Source organism: Candida parapsilosis, contig 005569, assembly GCF_000182765.1.
Source record: "Candida parapsilosis strain CDC317 annotated contig 005569".
In the NCBI taxonomy this organism is placed as follows: domain Eukaryota; kingdom Fungi; phylum Ascomycota; class Pichiomycetes; order Serinales; family Debaryomycetaceae; genus Lodderomyces; species Lodderomyces parapsilosis.
The window spans coordinates 986750-1012443 of record NW_023503278.1 but is presented as its reverse complement, the minus strand read 5'-3'; the positions used below and the strand labels follow the sequence as shown (position 1 = coordinate 1012443).

Sequence of the window (25694 nt, the reverse complement as noted above, 5' to 3'; positions counted from 1 at the left end):
GATTGTGATTCCCCGAAATGTTTTTCACTCTTTGATACAATTGATACAACAAAGAAAAGTGATTCCAATATATAAATCTTGCCAAGTTATTCTAAGATGTTTTTGATACAACTGTTGCACCTATGGCCTAAATCATCACCAACGTCCCATCTGTTGAAAACGACCCCATTTACAATGTCAGCGATTCCTGTATATCTTACCCTCCCAACGCAACCAAAATCCTCTGAATCAGTCCTTTAAACTTCTTGGTTTATTCGGCACAACAGGCTTAACTTTGACCTTCTTTGGCCCTATAACTTCTCCAAATACATTGGGGTCCAAGCCATTCACTATACGAGAAAATGACATCAACGTGACGCAAACTTGATACGGATCCTTCCCCTCATACAAATCAACAGTTTGGAAAATCTCATCATGAGGCAAGTTCAACATCTCGCAAAGTTGTAGAAACCAAGAAATGTTCTCCATTTGAATGAATGCCATTTGCGATGACTTGAATTTTGTGGTGGGGTTCTTTGTACCTAAAGGTAATTTAACTAGCTGGCCCAAGCGGCATAGTACTTCGCCATCATGTAGTAGATCTATGATATTCAAAGCGTCAAAAGAATGAGTTTTTGTTGAGTATTTGGCAAACAAGTTGGGATAATGCGGTGATATCACATTGTACAAGTACTTCATCACATCCGGTTGGATATCGTTGTATCTAACCAATCTGCTGTTGGTAAGGTCTTCATCTAAAGTAGTGGACATCAAGATTTTAAACAAGAAATAACGTCTGTCTTATGGGTGACTGTTTTTAAATGGTGTAAATTTTTTGTTGGCTCATTTGGAAAATCCTTTTGATGGCTGTTGTTTGTTTGTTCTCTTATTGACGTCATATTTGGTCTTGTGACGATTGAAATACAAACACAAACATACAAAATTTGGTCGCCGCATCTACGCTTTCCTGCTAAGTCGACACAATATATATACAATGTGTACGTGTACATGTTTATTTACTTTTCTACTATAGATTACCCACAACTCTCTAGTTGTGCAAAGTCTTCTCATAAGAATGTAAACCATGAACACCACCTTCGAATTGTGCAGAAGCAGTTCTAAATTCGAATCTAACTGAACCACTATCAACCTTTTCTCTCAATTCACTGATTGATTGGATACCGATATCTTGTAAAGAGTGTTGTAACCCATTGTACAAGTATGGAACAAATTTGGTTATGGAACCCTTATCAATAACTGATCCACTAACACCCTGAGCAACAAAAACTTTATCAGTCTCTGAAAAATATCTTGATGTTGATGCATTGGCATTGGTGCTGGTTTGTTGCATAGCATCAATCGATCCCATACCTCTATAGGCTTTCAATCTTTGACCATCTCTGTAAAAGTAGTCACCAGGAGTTTCTGCAGTACCAGCCAACAAACCACCCATCATAACACATGAAGCACCCAAAGCCAAAGCTTTGGAAATATGACCAATATTTCCAATACCACCATCGGCAATACATGGAACACCAAACTTGTTGGCAAATTCAGTGACCCCATAAACAGCAGTACCCTGTGGTCTACCACACGCCATAACTTCTTGAGTGATACAAATAGAGCCTGAACCCATACCGATTCTCAAAGCATCAGCGCCAGCTTCAATTAACAAAGCAGCTTGCTCTCTAGTGACAACATTACCAGCAATAACTTGAAGTTCAGGGTACTTCTGTTTGATCCATTTAAGCATATTAATTTGGAAAGTCGACGAACCATTAGAAGAATCAATGACAACAACATCCAAGCCAGCTTCAACCAACTTGTCCAATCTTTCCTTGTCTGCTTCCATGGTTCCAATGGCGGCACCACACAATAACTGCTTCGAGTGGAAAGATTTTGAGGCATTGGGGAAGTCGTGATTCTTTTGCAAATCTGTCAAAGAAATCAATGACACCAAATTACCATTTGAGTCAACAATTGGTAATTTACCCTTCTTGGACTTCCTCAAAATTTCATTACCTTCGGTTAATGAAATACCTTGTTTTCCAGTGACTAATTCAGTGGTCATAACCTTTGAGACAGGATCGTCGTTGTTTTCGTGAAATTGAACATCACGAGAAGTGATGATACCCATCAATTTTCCTCCAATTTTACCATTTTCTAGATTGAAATTTGTTAGTAACTGGGTTCCCTGTTAAGTGTCATATGTATACTAGTCAGTTGAATATAAATTTCTCCCCAACATCGTTTGATGTGACTCGGTAGAACGAAAGTTATTAAATTTTTATAGTTGATCATCAGGGTAAATAGGTTATGACAAAAGTTGAGGAAAAAAAAATACATACCAGTAACTGGGAATGAGGTGAATCCCATGACTTGCTTCATTTTCTTGACGTCCCCAACAGTGACATCTGGCGAAATAACGACTGGGTCATTAATAAACCCATTTTCATACTTTTTAACCTTTCTGACCATCTCAGCTTGCTCTTCGGCGGTACAGTTGTGATGAAGAATACCAATACCACCCAACAAAGCCATATGAATAGCCATATTCTCCTCAGTAACAGTATCCATGGGACTTGAAACGAATGGAGTCTTTAAAGTGATCTTCTTGGTCAACTTGCTTTCCAAGCTTACGTTGGAGCTTGGGAAGTTAATCAAACCAGGCAAGATTAAAAAGTCATTATAAGTTAAACCACCAAAATTGGTTGAATCAATCAACTCCTTGATTGATAACCCATCCTTTTTTGGATACTCTTTCAAGTAGGAGGTGGCTTTTGATGCTTCGTAGGTCATTGTAATGAGGATATATCAGTAACGAAATCGATATAGCTGTATGAAAGGGGCAGACTTTGCCAAAAGAGAAAAGAAGAAGAAACAAGCGATGAGTGAAATTTTTTTTTCATTTTTTTCTCAATTATTATTAAGAGATGACAAATGGGTTTTCTATTCCATTTTGGCAAATTGCACGAACTAGAAGGCTGCAATATGAGAGACGCGATATATACCGATGATGCAAACGTATACTACGCTTGCTTTGTTTGTGAGAAACTTTTCGTTTGCTGTGGCATTTCTCTTTATCAGCTTCCACAGAATGCACTTCAGTTGTTTCTCTTCGGAGTCTCCTACGGAACAACATTTGAACTATATACGATGTACTTTGAAAAGTCTCCCCAGCCTCTACAAAAATGATAAGCGGATAAAAGATTCAAACAGTCACAGCGTTTATCAATCGGACTCCTTTAAAAGTTAATAATCATTCATCAATATATCATTATCCAATTCAGTGTAGCGGTTCTTTATATGCATTTCACCAATTTGAAAAAAAAAAAATTCAAAATTCAAACATTTGCAAATCGAGGTAAAAGGTTTTTCATCTTGTTTGGATATATATCGTTTCGAAACGTACCACTTATAACTGCTCTATGGGAGAAAGAGCAGAAGAGACATTGCTAAGGAAAACGCTTGAAGGAGATGAAAAATTTTTTTTTGCAAGCTTTCAACATTTTCGTGTTCATCGCGCTTTCCTCTCTCATACAAAAAGATTGTACATTAGACTAAAAACTATCGTTTATTTCAAAATACTCCACTACGCTCCAGCGATGGTTGTTGTTGAGCTTTGAGCTGCTTAACGTATTTTTCAATCTTTTCCCAACCTTCTTTTCGTGCAGCTTCGCGACTCTTTTGTTCACTCAAGGATTGATGATATAACATAGTGCAGTGATCATACAATACTGGGTTGTGATCCATAAATACTTTTAATGCTCCATATGAAAGTGAATGGATATTTCTATTCCAAGTTGATGTAGCTGAATTATGCAGTAACATACTAGTCTCTTCATCGAATCCAGGATTGAATTCATCACTTAATTGATTGGTAGAGTTTGATCCTCCTGCGTTTCCTGCTTGCATTGAGCTAAACAGATCATAGTATTCTTCATCTGAGAGCTCATTTCCATTAAGGTCTGTGTGAGGATGACGTTGCTGATGGTTCCCCTCGCCATTCATGGACATTGACAAGTCGTTTTCCCCATTTTGTCCATTATTATTCACCGACGCATGGACCTGGAATATTTTATGGTGCGGGTGAGTTGGATCATTCGCACTTGGTATAATACCTTGCTGCAAATCTTGCAAAACTAGCCCTGCATCAATCAAGTTGCCATTGGCATCCACTGTTGCATCGGGAAAATTGGCCAATTTTTGTTGCATGATGCCATTCTCAATACCAGGTTGTGTTGCATTTGTCAACTCATACAAAGATGCAAAAATGATCGGCAACACGACTTCGGCATTTTCCGTTATTAACGTTAGAAAATATTCATTTGACCAATAACACAAAACTTTTTCACTAACCTGATAATGTGATGAACTTATACATTTCGACAACTGAGCAAATAAGGGGATCTGGATTTTGATAAACTCATTAGGTTCCATAACTTCGAAAATATCTTCAATCTCGTTTAAAAACATAACTTCCTTTGGACTGTTGATCTTGGGCCAAAATCTTAACAACCCCATAATCACATCTTCAGTCAACGTGGGATCCTTTTCCAAGAATTGGACAATACAGTACGCCAACTGCGGGTGGTACAATGACAAACATTTCACTTTATGCAAAGGAATTAAAACCCGTACCAAAAAAATCTTGTGCTCCTCTTTTAATGGAAGTGCAAATCCATTAATGATTGAGCCCATAATCTCCAACAATTCACCAACACCGTTAAATCTCTCTGTTTCATAAATAAACTGCAAAAACACATTGTTGATTGACTTTCTAATAAAGCTTCTCAAACTTAAAAACTTTCCGTAAATTCTATGCAATGTAGTCTTTAAACAGTCTCTCTCCCTTGGGTCTTCTGAATCAAACAACTCTAGTATTCTCAAAATAAAATCATGGTCAATATACTGCTTGGCAATTTGGTGTTGAAAATCAGGCAGCTCAATGAATCTCAAAAAAAACTCATAGATTGCTTGCATGTGTGGCCATGCTAATTCACTGACTGGCTCATCTTCATCCGGGTCGTATACATCGCCAATTGGATTGACTGGGGGCGGAATAGGACGAAACAAGTTCTTTTTAAACATATTGACAACATGCTTGTACATTTCATCAGTATAGGAAAATCGATTGTTTGATATAAAAGCAATCAATTCTTGCAATGTCATCCGTTTAATCTCCTTACCTCTAATATCAAAAGTGGGGTCGCTGAAATCAAACATGATGTTACACTGATCAATCTTTTGAATAAATAAATTAATTTGATCCTCTGGCAATACCTCGTCAAAATTTGGTAGTTTGTTGATTTCTTGGTATCTTTCGGATGTCGTTGGCTCAAATCTGGATGACGAATGTCTTTTTGGTGCCGATATCAAATCAATATCAAACGAGTCCCTACCAGGTGATGATATATTTGGATTCAACTGATAATGTGATTGTGCACCTTGTTGACTGTGGTGGGCTCTAGATTCAAAAGATGGACTTTTTGGTGAAGTGGGTGTGGGTGTTATGGGTTGCGAATTCGAGTTAAAAGATACATTGCCAGCACCTTGATTCGGCGTAACTATCGAAGGCATCGTAGTGGGAGTGATTCCTGTGTTTGCTGCTGACATATTAGCTGCTGATGTTGGTCCAGAAGCTAATGATACAGTGCTTGGAAACACACCCGAACTATTTGACGATTGTTGTGATGGTGAGCCAAAAACAGCATTTGAATTATCATCATTAACAACAATCCTTGGCGATTCTGTAGTTGGCAGACCCTGGGGTGAGGTGGCTGACGTCATAGTTGTATTGCTATTGGTTGACTTGATCGACACCGCACTGTTTGAGCTATTGTTTCTAGAAGGACTGGGAGAGTTTGACTTTAGCGAGGTTGCTGAGTTTGTCATTAGGTTCTTGGAGCTCTGCAGTGATGCTGCTGTATTCGATGTAGAAGATGATGATGATGGAGACGAGGACCTCTTTTCACTCTTGTCCTTGTCTTTCTTGTCCCCTTTTTTGTTTGTAGATTGACTCTTGTTTCGAGTTAATCTATTCTTGAATCCTTTCATCATTTTGGATATTGGTATTGGGAAGAGTCCCTCTGTTTGTGTAACTGGGGTAGTAGTAGTGGTGTCTTTATAAGATAGAATAGTCTTTCTAAACACACCTATAACTTTTGTCGACGTTTTAGTGTGTGTGTTGTTGATGAAATTCGCTGAAGTTGGGTGAGAGTGAGAAAAAATAAAATAAAAAAAAGAACAAAAGCGACTGTACACTGTCAGTGTCTTCTTTTATTTTGTGAAACACATAAGATATTCTATACACAAACAGTGGGTGGTGGTGTAATATGGTTGTATTCAACTCTAGATTCAAATAGTACAACAACTATGTACTCAACTTACAATGGCATAGAGGCATCACCCTTTATTATGCATAACATAACTTAGATAGGTATTCCATCCAATACTAATCAAATTAACCGCTAGTAACCTGTATTGGACTGGTAGCAAGTAGAAGTTGAACCATTGAAATATTGGCCAAACTAGCCAATTGCTTTTCAATGTTATCCACCAACTTGTCTCAAATTTTGCCATTATGTGCTCCAAGTATGGTTTTCTGTTTTCCAACACCGTCATGGCAGCGTAGTACAATGGTATACCAATGAATGGAGCAAAAACCAACTGATCCACGGCAACTCGAAGAATTGTTGACATTGTCCTTTCATTTTTGCCTCGCCACACAATTTTGGTATTGAGTATCTTGTACCACTTGTCACCTATTGGAGCGAATATGACTCCTCCATAAATAATTGCTCGCAATGTTCTCAAGTAATCATATGGTTGGTCGGGGTTGGCTGGAAAAAACATCTGCGCTGTGCAGTCACCTGCGCCTAGCAAAAACCCAGTACTAATCATATTTGTCATGAGAGGCCTCCTTAAGAGAAGCTGATTGTAGTTGTTGAAAAAAGTTCGCATAGTTAAGTTAAAGGAGGAGATCAATGACTTGTATATTGTACATTGGATTGCTTGGAAATTTATCCCTTTCAATGATAACGCGCTACCTACGCCAGAAACAAACATCAAGATACTGAGGATTTTAGATTACTTATACACCCATTAGCTACAGTTTACGCATGTATGACTAATCATATACCATTACGATTTCCTGATCATCATCTTCAATATCCACCAATTCCTCTAGTCTCTTTCCGCTTCCCTTTCCATGGCCCCTTGTATTATGTACAAAGCTCAAGAACGTATTCCACCCCGTAGACCAAACATTTGCGCAAACGATTCGCAAATGTACCGGGATGAAATAAAGATTCACTAGTTGAAACCCTGGCCATACCGTCCAATTAGCTCGAAGTACCGTCCACCAGTTATTCTCTAGCTTGTTGCGAATCACACCAAATGGATCCTCATGTTGTGCTAGCATCACCATGACTGTGTTGTAAAGTGGAATCCACACAAAAGCTGGGAAAAGCAATTGATCAACACCCAAGCGAAAGACAGTGTCATAAAAATGCAACCTTTTTCTACTCTTTGTCTCCATCATCTTTCTCTTGACCATGCTTATGAATGGGTTTTTCATCTTGGGAAGCGTTTTCCCGTGCCATAAAACACTTATGGGTGCAAAAAATATTGAGCCGTAAATCATTGCTCTCATGGTTCTTTCTGGAGTGTATTCACTAATTTCCGTAACTTCAACTTCATACCCGTCTTTGTCTGTTTTGGTTGTAGTGATAGTGTGCGGAAACAACGACTGAGCAATGATGTCTCCGAGGCCAAAGAAGAGCCCGGTAGTCACCATGTTGGTGCGATAGGGATATTTTTTTAATAGATCATTGTACGATGCTAGCATCTGTGATCCCACACAGTGTGATAAGCGAAGAGTGAATCAACTTGAAAAGTGGAAAAATTTCGCAAAAATGATTTGATTTTTCATTTTGTAAATTTTTCTTTTTCGTTTTTTCCGTTGAGCGGTCTCGGGAATTACGTAAGCAAACCCAAAGATAAAGGTAAGTTTGGTATTGGTTGTGTAGAAAAGATGCTACTATTGAAGCGTGTTTGGTAAATTAGGACCAAAGTGGTCTGTAGATATATGGACTTGCCTGCTATTTGGAATTTCTTAACATTCTCGAGTCTTTTGTGACAATTGTTTTGCTTCATTTTCATACCAAAATGTCTCCTTTTCAAAGTACCTCCTCGGAGTCTTCCATTTTGTTCCCATTACACATGAGCTAAGTTTACTTGATTTGATGCGTAGAATCACTCTTAGCTAACCACATAAACAAAATCAAGTGACTTAGCGCTACCGCAATATGAGATTCCAAGACTCAAACAGCTGCGATGTCGTGTGATATTTTGAAATGCGACAATGTTCGAAGCAATGACGTAATGAGCATTCTCACATGAAATTCCCACGCCTTGTGAAGCCATTGTTTACACCCAAAACAATAACAATGTGGAAGAGGCTTTACGCCGCTCCACAAAGACTCACAATTCCTCTAACGAGATGTTAGAAGTCGTCGACGAAAAGTATAAATATTGACAGAACCGTACTCTTTTCCAATTTTCGCTTTGCCAATTTTTCTTTCCCCTTGCAGCAAACATAAAAATGGATTCATTTATTAAAAAAGGACAAGATTTCGTCAAGTCAGGTAAAGTCACACAAGAAGACGGCAAGGACGCTTACCAAGACTTTTCAAAAGGTGGCAATTTCCAAGACAATGCCAAAAAGGCATACTCTGACTATCAAGAGAACCACAAGGATGACAAAAAGTCCGAGTCAAAAGAAGCTAGTAAGTAATGGATTAGTAGTTTAATGAAATGCACTTCAGTTGATAATATCAGAGTAGACTCCTTGACTCCCTTCAGTGGAAGTTTGTTGCGGAACCTCGAGCAGTACCGTGCAAAGACTCTTCACGTTTCACTCTTTGGTGCAAGCTCTGTTCCTGCATGTAAACTTCTAAGGTTCCAGAATAATCATAGCAACCCACCATTTTAAACCCAGCCGTTCCTCAATTTGCATCAATCCTGCCATTCCCCACACTCAATCCACCAATATGTCAATCTTTGTCAGTGGAGCTACGGGGTTTATTGCCCAAAATATTGTCAAGCAATTGCTACAAGCCAACTACAAGGTAATTGGATCCGTTAGAAGCACTGAAAAGGGTGAGACATTGAGTAACAACATTAAAGGATCCCAGTTACCGGTGGGGAACTTCAAGTACGAAGTGGTGAAGGACATTGCAGCGGATGGAGCGTTTGACAATGCATTGGATTTACACCCAGAGGTTGAAGTGTTTATCCACACCGCCTCCCCAGTCAAATTTGATGTTGAAGATATAAAGAGGGACCTCCTTGACCCAGCGATTTATGGAACAACCAATGCACTTAAAGCAATACAAAAGCATGGGAAAAATATAAGAAAGGTTGTTGTCACTTCATCTTTAGCTGCTGTCGCTGGAAGTAGAACCGTTCTCAAAGAGGGAGAGCTGGTTACAGAGCAAAATTGGAATCCGGTCACTTGGGAAGAGTCCTTGCACGAAGTCAGCGATGGATATGCAGGCTCCAAGAAGTTTGCCGAGGAAACCGTGTGGAAATTTGTCAAAGATGAGAGCCCAAAGTTCACAGTGACAACTATTTTGCCAGGCGTTGTTTTTGGACCACAAGCGTTCCCTGATTTTGATAGAGATGGCCTTAACTATTCTTCACAGGTGATCAATGAGTTGTTAAAGTTGAAACCAAGCGATAAGATTCCTCAAGAAGCGGGTTTATTTGTTGATGTCAGAGATTGCGCCAAAGCTCATATCGTGGCCTTCGTTAAAGAAGATGCAGCAAACAAAAGATTATTTGCTGTTGCTGGAAGGTACAACAACCAAGAGGTGGTTGATATCATCAGGTCTAATTTTGATGAATTGGATCAGATTTTGCCAAAAGGTAATCCCGAAGATGCAAAGAAGTATTCGCCAAGACTGAATAGGTACGATCAAAGTGTTACCAGAAGTGTATTGGATTACAAGTTTATTGGATTGGAAAAGTCGGTCGTTGATACAGTAGCTCAACTCTTAGATTAGTGTACGAATATAGTAGATAGCAAATAGAAAAAGTAGCCTGTTCTTTGGTTACAAAACTCTGTCACGTTAGATCATGAAATCGCGCCCAAACAAACTCATTCCCCCACCATTAGAGAAATAATATACAAAACTGTGGCTCACGATGAAAATCAGACGATTTATAAAGCACGCTTGACAAATTTTTCATTTCCATTCTTCTCTTACCCCCAGTCAACAACACAGCCATGTCATTCCAGGAAATACCGGTGCTTGATCTTCGTCAAGCGTTCAACCCTGAAACTAAGCCGCAATTTCTTTTTCAGTTGAGAAATGCCATGATCAATGTTGGTTTTCTACTCTTAAATCATTACGAGGAAATTGGTCCAACTGAAGCAGATCTTGCTGAGATTAAAGAACAGGCAGAGGAGTTTTTCGCATTACCCGACGAGGTGAAGTTAGGTTGTGAAATGACGAATTCAAGACACTTTTTAGGGTATACTCGTTTGGCGAATGAGATTACTGCATCCCATACAGATTGGAGGGAACAAATCGACCTTGCTACCGAACTTCCAGCTCCATCAGAAGATGAACCAATTTACAAAAACATCGAAGGACCAAACCTTTGGCCTGATGCCAGTAAGATTCCAAACTTTAGACCCACAGTGGAGAATTATATCTCAAAAATGACTAGGTTGAGTACAGTTGTGAGAAAACTTGTTTCTGAATCCATTGGCTTAGATAGTGACGCCCTTGATGGTTACTTCAAGCCAAACCAACAGTGCAAAATGAAACTCATATCGTATCCAGATGAGTCTGCGTTGGCAAGCACAAAGTCGGTTGCATTAGATGACACTCCATTAACTGGCCAAGGTGTTGGTCCCCACAGAGATTCGGATCTACTCACTTATATCTTCCAAGCTACTGACCATGAAAATTCCTTACAAGTGCAAAATTTTCAAGGAAAATGGATTACGGTTCCAAACATCCCCAATCACTTGGTGGTCAATAATGGACAGACATTGGAGGCGATAACTCAAGGTGTCTGTAAAGCCACAATCCATCGGGTATTGATTCCGAAACCGGGAAGCGGTACTAGGATTTCAATTCCATTTTTCCAGACCATTGATTTAGATTGTTTCAAAACTCCGGTGAAGGATATTCCTGAAGACATTATAAAATTGAAAGAGGAAAGAGATCAAAAGATTAAAGATTGGGCGGTTGATGTAGGATTTCAGTTCAAGCCGGATGTTGAAAAAGAGCCAATCGGCTACGCTGTGTTTAGAAACAGGATCAAATCCCATCAGGATGTCGCGAAAAGATGGTACCCCACTATTTTGAAGCAGGTATTGCAAGAATACTCCTATTAATATGTAGGTTATATATGAAATGAGCACAATATTTTGAGTGGCCTGTTTATGACAATTGAGTAAGGGGGACCCTCACTCGCTATTGATCATATGGGAATCCAATGGTCAACTTTTCTGCTACTTATCCTATCCGCTTCCCCATATTAGTGGGGCAGTAATAGTGTTCAAAACCAGCTTCCCAAAAAATTGGCTTTAAAAACGGGTTAATGCAGGTGCATGCAAGATTCGATCATTTCCAGAAACATGTGCTTCACCTCAACTTTCGACAGCCGCAACTTGGAGCTAGGCCCTGCAAAATGTCCATTACGAGTATGGAAAAGATGCCCCTCGCTATTTCCATTGCTGTGATTGCCAATGTGTTGTCACAGAAAGGGTTGATTCCGAATCAAAATTTAGAGCGTGCATAAATTTGAATTATTTACCCGGCAGGTATTATAATCATGAGGGTTTCTTGGTATAGATTATTTAAAACATGAACGATTCCCTCAAAATCATTGCTTTTGAGGGAAAATAAGGACTTTACGATGAAAGTGATAGTTATCGGTGCTACTGCCTACATAGCACAGTATGTGATCAAGGAATTGTTGAAAGAAAACATCAATGGCATTGGAACCGTTAGATCTAAAACAAAAGGAGTGTACCTATCAAGCTTGATTAACTCACAACATGATATAGTGCCCAATATTATGGCAGAAGGTGCATTTGATCAACTTTTGTCAGAAAACAGGGATATAAATTGCTTTATACACACCGCTTGCCCAGTTGATTTCAAAGCAAAGGACATACAAAATGAACTTTTGCAGCCAGTAATAGAGAAAACAAAAAGAGCGTTGCAGGCAATTGAAAAATGCGGCAATGTAAAAAATATAGTTGTTACTTCATTTACTGCAGCCGTGCGTGACTCTAGTGGGGGTAGAGACCGTGATGCCTGGATTACAGAGCTGAGTTGGGAACAAAATCACTTTAGAGCAAGGTTTAGTTTCACCTAGATTGGGGTACGATGCTGCAAACACGTACGCAGAAAAGGAGGTATGGAAGTTTTCCGAAGCTCATAAGGATTTCAATGTAACCACCGTGAATCCAACTTTTGTATTCGACCCACAAGCATATGAGGTTAAAATTAAAGCAAAAATCAATGAATCGGCCGAAATCGTCAATCGCGTATTGAAATTGAAACCTACAGACAAAATTCCACTCCATGTTGGGCGTTTTGTTGATGTTCGTGACGTGGCAAAGGCTCATGACGCCGCAGCCAAGAAACCAGATGAGTTTAATGGTAGAAGATTAATGCTTCTTCATACAGGATGTTCCAACGAGTTGATTGCGCACATCATCAATCCAAAATTTCCAGATATGGCAATTTCAAAAGGACTGTTGAAGAAGCACAAACAACAATTTAAAGAGGGCGATATGAAGTGGGACAATTCAAAAACTAAGGCTCTCTTGGGCTTCGAGCTCAGGTGTTTGGAGGATTCGATGGTCGATACAGTGAAACAAATTATTGAGGCAAACTAAATTGCAATGTAATGGAATATGGTGGGTTATATGATAGAATATATGATAGAATGTGACCTTGAGCTTTCGCCCTACTTACTTACCTACATGAATTCTACGCCACAATTCAACGGAAAATGAAGTTTACGTGTATTATGCGACTATGAATCTCACTGGAACCGACTTACTTAGAATCAGATTTCTCATCTTTAGAGTCAGACTTTTCGCTCTTTTTGGCTTCTCCTTTGTGGTTCTCCTGGTAAGCAGAGTAGGCTTCTTTAGCACTGGCTTGGAAGTTGTCACCTTTAGAGAATGCTTGGAATGCATCTTTAGCGTCTTCCTGAGTGATTTTACCAGACTTGTACAACTCTTCTCCTTGTTTAAGTAATGAATCCATTTTGAAATTGGGTGTATTGGTAATTTGATTGAGGACGGGAAAACATTACCTGAAGTTTTGTTGAAATTTGTCCATCTTTATATACTCCAACAAATAAACAATAGAATTCGACGTAAAACTTGAAATTTGGTCCCTTACACAAAAATAGAACTTGAAACGATAAAAGTTGGTAATTGGCGGATATAAACCATCCTATGGGTAATGGCATGCCATCCTTAGTTCGTTGTCGAGGTGTTGTGCACACTGAATGATTTGTACAGTACATGAGCCAAGGAGATACACCAGGAAACTTAGCCCGAGTCCCTTATCTGGGAATTGACGAGTATTTTTGTGTCACCGACCATCTCATCCATGGAAAAAAGCCGAGGGTCAATGAAATTGCAAATAGTAGACGCGGTTTGCATCTGTCATATGTGGGCCATATCAAATCAAGTAGGTGTACATCTCATTTGCCTCTGGGCTATGGTGAAGGAGCTTTCACACATTGAGGTTTGCAGAAGGATTTTACTCTATTCAGTAGCGTTTGTTTTCAACCACCTATAAGTGAGCACATTTTCTACCCTGCATCAGAGTCAGATCTTTGTACCATCCATTCCAGCAGCTATTGAGTGATTGCAGCATCAACAGATGTTCTAAGCTCGTGCCTTATTGGGAGAGTTAATAGATTTCAAATAAAGAATCAATTTTCATTTCCCAATTGGGGCAAAATGTAAACATAGACTAAACAGATCAAAAAAAAAAGAAAAAAGTAGGACAAAACTGCACCCAAAAATGAGTTTCTATATATCAAGAAGTTACAAATTCTATAATGAAAGAATGTTGTGATTTATATTGCTTTGCTTTCCACTATTTCCATACTTTGATTGATAACACTCCATCAAGGATTTTACCAAGGCTCTTCGACTTTATTTTTGCATTTTTTGTATCGAAACCAAGCTACTTTCTTCCACAAGTGTTCCAACTTTTATTGCCAGTCTCTCAACCCGACGGCATATCCAAAACAATAGGTTACTTCTCCGACGTTTCAATCGTTGTCACACGATGACTAGCTTCTTCTCTAGGTCGCCAAGGCATCAGCAAGCACACGATATGGGAGACATTTCTCAATCAATGGAGAATGTTTCAATATCAAGCAATATGATGGACATCGATACAAGCTATAGGTCTCCTGCTCAGAACAAAACCGTTTACGGGACATACAACTCCAGTCCAACTAGGGGACAGATCAACAAAGAGAATATAACTCCGTTGAACTCGCCAACAAAATCGATATTGCATAATTCTCCAGCCGCTGGAGCACATTATTCCAAAGGTGGGGCCTACCAATCACTGCAACCTTCAACTCCTACGCCAGTCCACCAGCGCGATGTTCTTGCAGCTAGTAACAACAACCAAAACAGGAGACGGACTCTTCAAGATAATATCAATCAATTGCAACCACCACCAAGTCAACGGTTCAAGCTCACACATGAAGAGTTCCAAAAACGCGCTAATAACCCAAAGACAAAAAGGTTGGCCTCAGTTGCGCAATTGTACTTTTTGGATTATTATTGTGACATGTTTGATTATGTCATTAGTAGAAGAGAACGATCGCAATTGGTGGAGAACAAACTTCTTACTGACCCAAATATCAATCAAGATCCTCAAAGACAACAATTAGAATGGAAAAGCTATATTGGTCGTGAAAGAGCTTTTTTAAGAAAGAGGAGATTGAAACCCAAACACAAGGACTTTGAAATGATCACCCAAGTTGGACAAGGTGGGTATGGACAAGTGTTTCTAGCTAGAAAGAAAGATACCCGTGAAATTTGTGCGTTAAAAGTGTTGAATAAGAAATTGCTTGTGAAATTAGATGAGACTAGGCACGTTTTAACAGAGAGGGACATTCTAACAAACACTAGAAGTGAATGGTTAGTGAAGCTTTTGTACGCATTTCAAGATCCAGAAAAAGTGTTTTTGGCTATGGAGTTTGTACCTGGGGGGGACTTTAGAACATTGTTGAACAATACTGGTTATTTGATACCACCCCATGCTAGGTTCTATATCAGTGAAATGTTTGCAGCTGTCAATTCGCTTCATGAGTTGGGATTTACCCATCGTGATTTGAAGCCAGAAAACTTTTTGATTGACTCAAAGGGTCATATCAAGCTCACTGATTTTGGATTAGCTGCGGGTACTGTGTCGAATGATAGAATTGAATCCATGAGATTAAGGTTGAAAAACTTGGAAGATTTGGAAGAATATCAAGTGCCATCAAGGATGATGATGGAAAGACAAAAGATTTTCAAGCAAAGTCAAGGGCATCACAACTTGGCAAACTCCATAGTTGGTTCACCTGACTACATGGCATTAGAAGTGTTGGAAGGAAAGAGCTATGATTACACAATAGATTACTGGTCATTAGGGTGTATGTTGTTTGAAGCTTTGTGTGGGTACCCACCTTTCTCCGGTTCCAAACAGGATGAAACATATCACAATTTGAAGAATTGGAAGACGGCATTACGCAGACCTCAAACAAAAGATGGAAGATACGTTTTCAGTGATCGTACTTGGGCATTGATTACCAAATTAATCGCCTCTCCATCCAACAGATTGCGTACTTTCAAGCAAGTTCAACAAATGGCATATTTTGCGGATATCAAAAGCTGGAATAACTTGAGAGAACGTACACCACCATTCACTCCTCAATTGGATAATGAGGAAGATGCTGGTTATTTTGATGACTTTGAGGATGAAGAAATGATGATGAAATACAAGGACGTTTTTGCCAGACAGGAGCAAAATGAACAACTATTGGAGAGGAGTAATGTAAAGAGAGTTGGACAAAACAATTTTATTGGGTTTACATTCAAACACAAATCAAATCCAAATAATAAATTTGGTGCAGGGGAAATCAACTTATTGAATGTAGGTGGTGCTGTGGATGCCAATTCAAGATTGAATCCGTTGGCCACTTTATACTGAAGGGTGATGCCTTTTTTCTTTTTTGCATAGTAATCGAAAGACATTTTAAGTTTCATTCCCCCCTCCATATGTAATCTTTTTTTATCTTCGTTTCAATAGCTTCCCGCTGTTGCTTGTGTAACACCTCCACCGTGGTCGCACTTTTGGCAATCAAGTCAAACAATTGAGACTCGGTGAACTCTCCCGCACTTTCCAAAAGTAACAACTTACCAACCTTACCCTCTTCTATGCTGAAACAAATCACATGATGAGAATCGCTAGTGGCAATGATATCTCCGGTCGGGTCATAAATTAAATTGCCCAGATTGATGCAAACACTTGTCGATGCAAAGCTCAGGTACAATGCCATGTCAGCATCAATCAAGGCAAAATAGCATCCGTTTATTGCCGCGTTCAATTCGTTGCATGTATATTCTGGTTGTTCATCAACCACCAAGAACTGAATCACAATTTGAATCAATTGTCGAGGATACTTGTACCTTATTATGAGTGACTGGAGTAAAGAACGCAATTTATCCTCGAGTAGTTTTTCCCTAGTGGTCGAAAGTCCCAGGGAAGGACGTACTATTATTTCTAGGCTCGCTTGCGTGGGTAGTTCTTGACGCACTTTTGGCTCTATTGGTCCTGAAACTGATACCAAGCATTTTGTTCCATTCATGGTTAGTTCAGCTGATCCATCAGCATTGCTTAGTACCGATGTATTTACTTCCATGATTGTAAATGTAGTAAACTCATCTCCATCATCTCTGAATTTTTGAACTTTTTTATTTTTTTTTTGTTCAACTTTATCTCAGTGGAACCATGGCTGATTACGAGAAGCAATTGCTTGAAGACTTGGATAGTTCAGATGATGATGACGATGCCCTTGTGAGCTCAAAAGAGGACTCCCTACAGCAGCTGTTGGCCGATTTGGTTGCGTTCAATGCAACTACGAGTCCGTTTCAAGTTGTACTAGAACACCCAGACATTGAGTCCGTAACGGAGTATTCGAGACTATCTAAGGTTTACCCTTTGATACCAATGTTAAAGGCAAAATTCGAGGAACAGTCATTAGATGACAGCAAGACTGATTATTTGGAGTTGTTAGCCGAGATTGATAACGATGCAGAATTCCAATCTGAAGAGTACAGGTTTATTGTGACTATCAACGAATTGTCGTCCATCATAAACAACGAAATTCTTGCATTTTCCATGCTCTTGAAGATGCAATACAAGTTGGTGTTTCCAGAGTTAGAGAGTTTAGTACCCAACAACGTCGACTACGCAAGAATAGTCTTGATAATCAAACAAGATCTTGTCAATATTAAAAACTATGAAACAGAGTTGAAAACAATCATGACCAACGACAAAAGTTTACTTCTTGTAATATCAGCATTACAACAAGCACGGGGTGGATTTAAGTTGTCGGAAGGGGATTGGAACAAGATTGTGTCATGTGCTTTGTTAATCCTTAAGTTGGATGAGATTCTACAACAATTGTCAAATTTTATATCAAGCAAGCTTGCCAAATTTGCACCTAATGTTGCGGCAATCATTGGGCCAGTCGCGTCATCCCAATTATTAATTGCAACGGGATCTTTGAAACAACTTGCATTGACGCCAGCATGTAATATCCCATCTTTAGGGATTAGAGATCTAGCGACGAGCACCAAAACTGCCTCAAGAAATATAAGGCAAACTGGTTACGTCTACCATAGCGATCTTGTCAAGTATCTCCCACCAGAAATCCAAAGATCAGTAATGCGAATTATTAGTGGCAAAGTGATTTTAGCAGCAAGAATTGACCTAGCTAAATCCGCTCCTGATGGAAAGTTAGGAGAGAAGTTTAAGTCCGAGATAGAGACAAAGATTGACAAGCTATTAGCACCACCAGAGCAGGTACCAAATAAGGCATTACCGGCTCCCATTGAAATCAAGTCGAAAAAGAGAGGTGGCCGCAGGTTCCGCAAAATGAAGGAACGGTTTCAAATGTCGGAGTTGCGCAAGGCGCAAAACAAGATGGAATTTGGTAAACAAGAGGACACGATTATGGATGATTTTGGTGAAGAGATTGGTCTTGGTATGAGCCGGTCTGGTGGAGGCAATAGATTAGGGCAAATACAGATTAACAAGAATACCGATGCAAGAATGTCAAAAGCAATGGCCGAGCGGCTACATAAGCAAAAAGTAGCTGCGAATGTTGAGAATTTTTGGGATGAGGATTTTGATAGTATTATTTTGCTGAAACCGGTGAAGAATACAACCCCAAATGAGTCAGAGAGTAGATGGTTAGGTACACTGATGAAGAGCAAAGCTAAACTTGAGTCGAATCCAGAGAAAAAACGAAAGTTGGAGTAGAGTTTTATAGAATGCATAGCTTGCTTGGAATTTAATGAGTCAATACGAAAAACAACAAAAAGACAAAAAAAAAAATTTTCAGATTTGAGTGTGGTTCCTATATATATGCTTCCAAGCCGTGTGCATCTCCTCTCAAGGCCCAATTTATACAAATTAATATTACGGAATAGACTATACTTGCAACGTGGAGTACAATTTAGAAACATGAGTGACATTATTAAAGAAAAGCCAGTTGAAGCAGCTTTGGTTGAAGTAGCTGAATCTTCAGAACTGAAACCAAAGACTGCAAAGGAATTGGAGAAAGAAAGGAAGAAAGCTGAAAAATTGGCCAAATTTAATGCCAAGAAGGCCAAGCAAGCAGAATCATCCAAGACCAAACCTGAGGAGAAGAAACCAAAGAAGGAAAAGAAGGAAACAGCTCATGTACCCGAGTTTGTGGACAATACGCAACCAGGTGAAAAGAAAATATTAGCTTCTTTAGACGACCCTGCTTTTAAAGCATATAATCCAAAGAATGTTGAAAGCTCGTGGTATGCTTGGTGGGAAAACCAAGGTTACTTTCAACCAGAGTTTACTGAATCAGGTGAAATAAAACCGGAAGGATGCTTTTCGATTCCCTGTCCTCCTCCAAATGTCACTGGTGCTTTGCACATAGGACATGCATTGACCGTATCGATTCAAGATACTTTGATCAGATGGAACAGAATGCAAGGGAAGACCACTTTGTTCATTCCAGGGTTTGACCATGCTGGTATTGCAACTCAATCAGTTGTTGAAAAGCAAATTTGGGCCAAAGAAAAGAAAACTAGACATGATTATGGCCGTGAAAAGTTTGTTGAAAAAGTTTGGGAATGGAAAGAGGATTACCATGCGAGAATCAAGAACCAATTCAAGAAACTTGGTGCATCATACGATTGGACAAGAGAAAGGTTTACATTAAACCCAGATTTATCTGAAGCAGTCACTGAAGCATTTGTTAGAATGCACGAAGATGGAACTATCTATAGAGCTTCTAGATTGGTTAATTGGTCTGTTAAATTAAACACTGCAATTTCGAATTTAGAAGTGGATAACAAAAACATTCCAGGCAAAACCTTATTGTCAGTTCCTGGTTATGAAAAAAAGATTGAGTTTGGAACATTGACCTCATTTTCATACCCTGTTGAAAATTCAGACGAGAAAATTACAGTTGCAACTACTAGACCGGAAACTATCTTTGGAGATACTGCAGTTGCAGTACATCCAAATGATCCAAGGTACAAACATTTGCATGGAAAATTTGTCGTTCATCCATTTGTTAATAGAAAATTACCAATTATTACTGATGCAGAAGCTGTCGATATGGAGTTCGGTACAGGTGCTGTCAAGATCACCCCAGCGCATGATCAGAACGATTACAGCACTGGTAAGAGAAATGGTTTGGAATTTATAAACATTTACACCGATGATGGTTACCTCAACGAAAATGCTGGTCCGGAATGGAAGGGAATGAAGAGATTTGACGCGAGAGCCAAGGTTATTGAAGAGTTGAAAAAGAAGGATTTGTTTGTTGAACAAAAGGATAACGAAATGACAATCCCGCTTTGCTCGAGATCCGGGGACGTTATTGAACCATTATTGAAACCTCAATGGTATGTCAACCAACAGGAAATGGCCAAGGAAGCTATCGCTGCTGTTAAGAATGGCGATATCACAATTACACCAAAAACATCTGAAGCCGAGTATTTCCATTGGATGGAAAATATTCAAGATTGGTGTATTTCCCGTCAGTTATGGTGGGGTCACAGATGCCCAGTATACTTCGTTGAAATAGAAGGTGAAGAACATGACAGATTGGACAATGATTACTGGATTTCTGGTAGAACCCAAGAAGAAGCTTTGAAGAAAGCTACTGCTAAATTTGGCGGCAAGAAATTCACTCTTTCACAAGATGAAGATGTTTTGGATACTTGGTTTTCATCCGGTTTGTGGCCAATTTCTACTTTAGGATGGCCACACAAGACCAAAGATATGGAATTGTTTAGCCCAATGTCAATGTTGGAAACTGGATGGGACATTTTGTTCTTTTGGGTTTCAAGGATGATTTTGTTGTCATTGAAAATGACTGGGAAAGTTCCTTTTAAGGAAGTTTTCTGTCACTCTTTGGTTAGAGATGCACAAGGTCGTAAAATGTCAAAGTCCTTGGGAAATGTTGTTGATCCATTGGATGTGATTACAGGTATTCCATTACAGGGGTTACACGACAAATTACTCATTGGTAATTTGGACCCTAGGGAATTAAAGAAAGCTACTGAGGGTCAAAAATTATCTTATCCAAATGGTATTCCTGAATGTGGTACTGATGCATTGAGATTTGCTTTATGTGCATACTCAACTGGTGGTAGAGACATCAATTTGGACATTTTGAGAGTTGAAGGTTACCGTAAGTTCTGTAACAAGATTTATCAAGCCACCAAGTTTGTTTTGGGTAAATTGGGCAGTGATTATGTGCCTCCTATGTCAGCTTCACTAACAGGTAACGAATCACTTGTTGAAAAATGGATATTGCATAAATTGACAACCGCAGCTAAAAACACTAATGAAGCATTGGAGGCGCGTAATTTTGGTGATGCGACAAATCACATTTATAATTTTTGGTACGACTTGTGTGATGTTTACATTGAAAACTCAAAAGCTTTGATCCAAGATGGTACACCAGAGCAAAAGAAATCAGCTCAAGATACTTTGTACACCAGTATAGATGGTGCATTGAGGTTGATTCACCCATTTATGCCATTCGTCACTGAGGAAATGTGGCAAAGATTACCAAGACGTGAAGGAGACAAGACTGAAACCATTGTCAAGGCTAAGTATCCAACTTACAACAAAGAATATGACAATGATGATGCGCTCAATGCGTACGACTTGGTCATTGATATCACCAAAGGTGCCAGATCATTGTTGTCTCAATACAATATTTTGAAGAATGGTCAGGTCTTTGTTGAGTCGGCTAATGAAAAGATTTATAAGATTGCTTCTGATCAACAAGATTCAATTGTTTCCCTCATTAAAGGTGTGGAGAAAATCTCTGTTGTCAAAACAGCACAGGAGGTTCCCTCAGGGTGTGCATTACAAGCAATTGGCCCTGACTGTACTGTTCACGTTTTGGTCAAGGGACAAGTTGATTTGGATGCTGAAATTGCTAAAGTCACAAAAAGATTAGACTCAGCAAGAGAAACAAAGAAGAAGAATGACGAAGCTATCAGTAAATTCACCGAAAAGACCAAACCAGAGGCTATTCAAAGTGCCAATCAACGTTTGGAAAAAGTCACTGCTGAGATTGAGGGTTATGAACAAACTATTGAAATATTGAAAAAGTTGAAACTTTAAAGAAGAAGTAGATACAATTATATAGTATATAATGAACAGAAGGTTATTATATTGAGGGCAATGATGACTGAAGCTGGTAGGGAGTGGTTGCATTGGGCTGCATTTCAAGTACTGCTTGTGCCGAAATTCCAAAATTTTATAGCCTTGTATTCCCCCTCTTTTATCGAATATAAAGCACTATTACCCCTTGAAGTCATCATTTTCGCAAATTTTCTAGACTCTTCTTCCCAAACCATCTCACATCAATTTCACAATAGATTCATTACTTAAACAAGGAGAAGAGTTGTACAAGTCTGGTAAAATTGCTCAGGAAGACGCTAAAGATGCATTCCATGCATTCTCTAAAGGAGATAACTTTCAAATCGGTGCTAAAGAGGCGTACGCTGCTCACTGGGGAAACCACAAGTGATACTAAAATAAGAGGCAGGAGACTGAGCCCAACAATGACAACGATGACAAGGATGAATCGAAATAGTGAAACTTAATATACGACTATGGAATACTAGTTTGCCAAACCTTTGTGTAAAATCCGTCTAATAAAAGGATATGCTCTACTTTACTTGGCATCGAGAAGTTGTTTAACTGCGTCAACTACCGATTTTTCAAGTGGAATAAACTCAAAACCCAAAAGCTTTTTAGTTTTGGCATTGTCCCATTTCAGATTTGCTTTCTTCAATTCTTCATCACTTTTCTCAATACTTCCTTTTGGAATGTCAGCATTTGGAAAATGTTTGTTAATAATAACAGCAAGAAGTTCATTGGTCCATGCCGAGTCAATGAGTAACAACCTTTGCCCATTGAACTGATTTGGGTGGTTAACAGCAGCAACATGAGCTTTTGCCACATCTCTGACATCAATGTATAATCCGGTAAGTCTAGGGATAGCGTCATCTGGACTCAAGTTCAAAACTTTGTTGATGATCTCTGCTGACTCATTTAGCTTCTCTTTATGTTTTACCTCGTACGCTTGAGGGCCAAATACAAAAGTTGGATTGACGGTTGTCACATTGAAACCCGTGTGTGCATTAGCAAACTTCCAAACTTCCTTCTCAGCAAAAGTTTTGGCTGCAGCATAACCCAACCTCGTGCTTTTCAAGCCTTGCTCAATGGTGATTTCATTCCAAGCGGATTCTTCTAATGTACTATTCGAAGGTCTGTTGCCGCTTGAATCACGAACAGCCGATGTTGACGACGTAACAACGATGCTCTTTACATTGCTGCCAAACTTGTCAATTGCTTCCAACACGTTTTTGGTTCCCTCTATTGCTGGATCCAAAAGACCAGTTTGTATATCACTAACTTCGAAATCAACTGGACTTGCTGTGTGAATAAAACTCTCAATATTTTCGTTGTCTTGTAAAACCTGATCAAAGGCACCTTTTGACGCGATATCAGGTACCACCACGTAAGAAAAACTCTTTGAACTGATTAACTTCGACAAATAGTCACCCTTTGTTTTTGTTCTAACTGAACCAATCACTTGAAAACCTTGTCTCAAGAGTTCCTTAACTACGTGCTGAGCAATGAAGCCTGTTGCACCTGAGACAAATACTGTCATTTTGCAATTGATGCTATGGGATAAATTAGTAAGTTACTGATGAGTTTGTTATACTTGTGAAAGACGAGGGCGTATTTTGTTGAACTTAAAAAAAGCTTCAGTTTGCAATTGATTAGTAAGATTTTTGTTTTGTATTGCAGCAACTGTGGCTCGGGACGCGGTTAGCTCCGTTTCTTGACGCCTATCTCCACACTTAATTACTTTTCCTGAATCTGACACTCTTGAGCAACTATGACAAATATTGCCTGGTACGAGAGTAAGCCTGACGGATGAGTATATTTCAACAAAAAAGTGCATTTTTCTGCACATTTCAACGCAATCATATGCTAGAACTTCGAGCAACAATTCTCTCCTCGTAGGAGGCTATCAAGACCCCTACAACTCCCGAAAAGGTTGTGATTAAGCTTTTTCCTATCTAAATGCTCTACATCTCGTTTTGAATGTTAAAAAAGACCCATAATCATCATCCCAGCTTTGCTAATAGGAAATGGAACACAGCACGATGAGGAAATTACCCATAGTCACCAAACTTGTTGATTATTAAGCTCAGTTGTAAAGGGATAGGCTTGAATTAGTAGCCATTCATTGTACCATGGCGTCGTACATGTCTCAACCAGCTGTCGGTTTCGTTTTTGGTTAAATGTGGCATGTAAGGGGGGAGGGCCTTTTTAAAAGTAGGCGGGTGGGTTATTTCGCCTGATGTCGGTTATAAGGCGTGACATAGAGGTCAATTTTTACACAGACTTTTTCGGTATATTTCCGAAACAGCGTGTGGTGTTATAGTGACTCCTTCTGCATTTTTGGGTTTTTGGAAATGAGTTTTGAGAAGCGCAAAAGGTTATATTTTGTATTGAAGAAATTTAATTCTACGAAAATTGGAACAATAAACAGATTTTATGGCGTGGTATATGTCTTTCAAACTGCTATCCGTTTCGTCGACACATGTTGGAGCCATATTTCTCTTGAGTAGTGTAACGTTTGTAGATGCTTACATGAGCGACATATGTTTCGTGGGCTTGTTTTCTACGCACCTCATTAGCACTTTGAATTATGAAGTCATTATTGTCACCGTCGTCACTAATTCGTGGTAAACTCTATAACGGGCCAACAACTCATTATTCATCTCTCATTCTTTTGTTTATCTTTAGTCCCAATTAAGATCAATCAATTATTTAGTAAAAGAGTCATGTTTTATGCAATGCAATAGTCTGATGTTTCTTTTCTCACTATATTTGTGCTGGTAGTAAAAGGCTGTTTTAGTTGTTTGGTTAAAAATCACCTTACAAAATCCAAAATATAATTTGTGCGTTAAGAATGGAAATGAAAAAAATAAAAAATTGTCTATGTTTGGTAATTCAATATGTGCATACCAACCAAAAACAAACGGATGTTTAGTTTTAGTTTAGTTTTGTTTGTGCTAATGCCGAAAATATCTACACGACGGTGTGGGCTCCACTGCTACTCGTTGTGGGATTGTTCATTCTTTTGCCGTCGGCATCAACCGATTTCACCGATTCGTGGGGGTGGGCGATTCATCTTTTTTTTCTTAACAAACGTTTTTGTTCGGAGTTTTGATTGAATTTTGTGCTACAATTAGTACCACTCAAAAATCTTCCACACTTCCGGAGGGGGTCTTTTACCATACAAGCACCTTTACAAAACATAGTGTAGATATACCGCATTGAGGAGTACGTTTACCTTTCATAGGCACATAGCACGGAGGTACCGTGCGTTCTTTCTATTCTTTTCCCTTCCATGTGTAGCCATACTTAGAGAAATGAATGGCTATTACTTCGCCAATGCAGGATGAGAGTCACAAAGCAGTTGCACCACAATTTAAACTACGCATTTTGCGAGCATTCATGTGAGAAAAAACCCCGTGAGTTGTATAGATAGTGGTGGGTCGTACGATTAACAGTAAATGATTGTCGCGAAGTATTAGTCGTTGCAATGGTCTACTGAATCTGGTCTAGACATTTGTTGTCCCAAATGCTTTGGGAACTTCGAGACTGTGTTTCCTATGAAATGCAAACAATTTATCCAACTGTTGTGTGTGTGGGGCTCAACCGTTTGTTGTACAGAGACACACCACACCACACCATACTTCCAGATACACAATCTCCAAATCAATCAGATCAGGTTTCAATTGTTCGGTGATGACTGTATATACAGTCTTTATTACA

General features: G+C 39.1%; 13 protein-coding genes and 1 pseudogene across 14 annotated transcripts; 6 read left to right on the top strand and 8 right to left on the bottom strand. All coding sequences in view use genetic code 12, as the record gives it.

Annotated features, from left to right (window-relative positions):
• Positions 1-228: 228 nt before the first annotated feature.
• Positions 229-750, bottom strand: SCP1 (Scp1p; the record flags this gene model as incomplete). The annotated part of the gene is made up of 1 exon (XM_036812502.1): positions 229-750. The coding sequence occupies one exon, from the start codon at positions 748-750 to the stop codon at positions 229-231; it is 522 nt and encodes a 173-aa protein (XP_036663603.1).
• A 277-nt stretch (positions 751-1027) lies between these two features.
• Positions 1028-2778, bottom strand: IMH3 (IMP dehydrogenase; the record flags this gene model as incomplete). The annotated part of the gene is made up of 2 exons (XM_036812501.1): positions 1028-2142; positions 2328-2778. The coding sequence occupies 2 exons, from the start codon at positions 2776-2778 to the stop codon at positions 1028-1030; spliced, it is 1566 nt and encodes a 521-aa protein (XP_036663602.1).
• A 780-nt stretch (positions 2779-3558) lies between these two features.
• On the bottom strand, positions 3559-6039 carry RTS1 (protein phosphatase 2A regulatory subunit; the record flags this gene model as incomplete). The annotated part of the gene is made up of 1 exon (XM_036812499.1): positions 3559-6039. One exon carries the CDS (start codon positions 6037-6039, stop codon positions 3559-3561), a length of 2481 nt encoding a protein of 826 aa, XP_036663601.1.
• Positions 6040-6384: 345 nt separating this feature from the next.
• On the bottom strand, positions 6385-6942 carry CPAR2_104560 (ethanol metabolism protein; the record flags this gene model as incomplete). The annotated part of the gene is made up of 1 exon (XM_036812498.1): positions 6385-6942. The coding sequence occupies one exon, from the start codon at positions 6940-6942 to the stop codon at positions 6385-6387; it is 558 nt and encodes a 185-aa protein (XP_036663600.1).
• A 166-nt stretch (positions 6943-7108) lies between these two features.
• On the bottom strand, positions 7109-7777 carry CPAR2_104550 (uncharacterized protein; the record flags this gene model as incomplete). The annotated part of the gene is made up of 1 exon (XM_036812497.1): positions 7109-7777. The coding sequence occupies one exon, from the start codon at positions 7775-7777 to the stop codon at positions 7109-7111; it is 669 nt and encodes a 222-aa protein (XP_036663599.1).
• Positions 7778-9032: 1255 nt separating this feature from the next.
• Positions 9033-10046, top strand: CPAR2_104540 (uncharacterized protein; the record flags this gene model as incomplete). The annotated part of the gene is made up of 1 exon (XM_036812496.1): positions 9033-10046. One exon carries the CDS (start codon positions 9033-9035, stop codon positions 10044-10046), a length of 1014 nt encoding a protein of 337 aa, XP_036663598.1.
• A 224-nt stretch (positions 10047-10270) lies between these two features.
• On the top strand, positions 10271-11392 carry CPAR2_104530 (uncharacterized protein; the record flags this gene model as incomplete). The annotated part of the gene is made up of 1 exon (XM_036812495.1): positions 10271-11392. One exon carries the CDS (start codon positions 10271-10273, stop codon positions 11390-11392), a length of 1122 nt encoding a protein of 373 aa, XP_036663597.1.
• Positions 11393-12316: 924 nt separating this feature from the next.
• Positions 12317-12907, top strand: CPAR2_104520 (annotated as a pseudogene; the record flags this gene model as incomplete). Its single annotated transcript has 1 exon — positions 12317-12907. A coding segment is annotated over one exon (591 nt).
• A 163-nt stretch (positions 12908-13070) lies between these two features.
• On the bottom strand, positions 13071-13283 carry CPAR2_104510 (uncharacterized protein; the record flags this gene model as incomplete). Its single annotated transcript, XM_036812494.1, has 1 exon — positions 13071-13283. One exon carries the CDS (start codon positions 13281-13283, stop codon positions 13071-13073), a length of 213 nt encoding a protein of 70 aa, XP_036663596.1.
• A 1041-nt stretch (positions 13284-14324) lies between these two features.
• On the top strand, positions 14325-16247 carry DBF2 (serine/threonine-protein kinase; the record flags this gene model as incomplete). The annotated part of the gene is made up of 1 exon (XM_036812493.1): positions 14325-16247. One exon carries the CDS (start codon positions 14325-14327, stop codon positions 16245-16247), a length of 1923 nt encoding a protein of 640 aa, XP_036663595.1.
• A 52-nt stretch (positions 16248-16299) lies between these two features.
• CPAR2_104490 (exosome non-catalytic core subunit) lies at positions 16300-16959 on the bottom strand (the record flags this gene model as incomplete). Its single annotated transcript, XM_036812492.1, has 1 exon — positions 16300-16959. One exon carries the CDS (start codon positions 16957-16959, stop codon positions 16300-16302), a length of 660 nt encoding a protein of 219 aa, XP_036663594.1.
• An 89-nt stretch (positions 16960-17048) lies between these two features.
• On the top strand, positions 17049-18584 carry CPAR2_104480 (U4/U6-U5 snRNP complex subunit; the record flags this gene model as incomplete). Its single annotated transcript, XM_036812491.1, has 1 exon — positions 17049-18584. The coding sequence occupies one exon, from the start codon at positions 17049-17051 to the stop codon at positions 18582-18584; it is 1536 nt and encodes a 511-aa protein (XP_036663593.1).
• A 204-nt stretch (positions 18585-18788) lies between these two features.
• On the top strand, positions 18789-21953 carry VAS1 (valine--tRNA ligase; the record flags this gene model as incomplete). The annotated part of the gene is made up of 1 exon (XM_036812490.1): positions 18789-21953. The coding sequence occupies one exon, from the start codon at positions 18789-18791 to the stop codon at positions 21951-21953; it is 3165 nt and encodes a 1054-aa protein (XP_036663592.1).
• A 556-nt stretch (positions 21954-22509) lies between these two features.
• CPAR2_104460 (uncharacterized protein) lies at positions 22510-23511 on the bottom strand (the record flags this gene model as incomplete). The annotated part of the gene is made up of 1 exon (XM_036812488.1): positions 22510-23511. The coding sequence occupies one exon, from the start codon at positions 23509-23511 to the stop codon at positions 22510-22512; it is 1002 nt and encodes a 333-aa protein (XP_036663591.1).
• Between the last annotated feature and the right edge of the window lie 2183 nt (positions 23512-25694).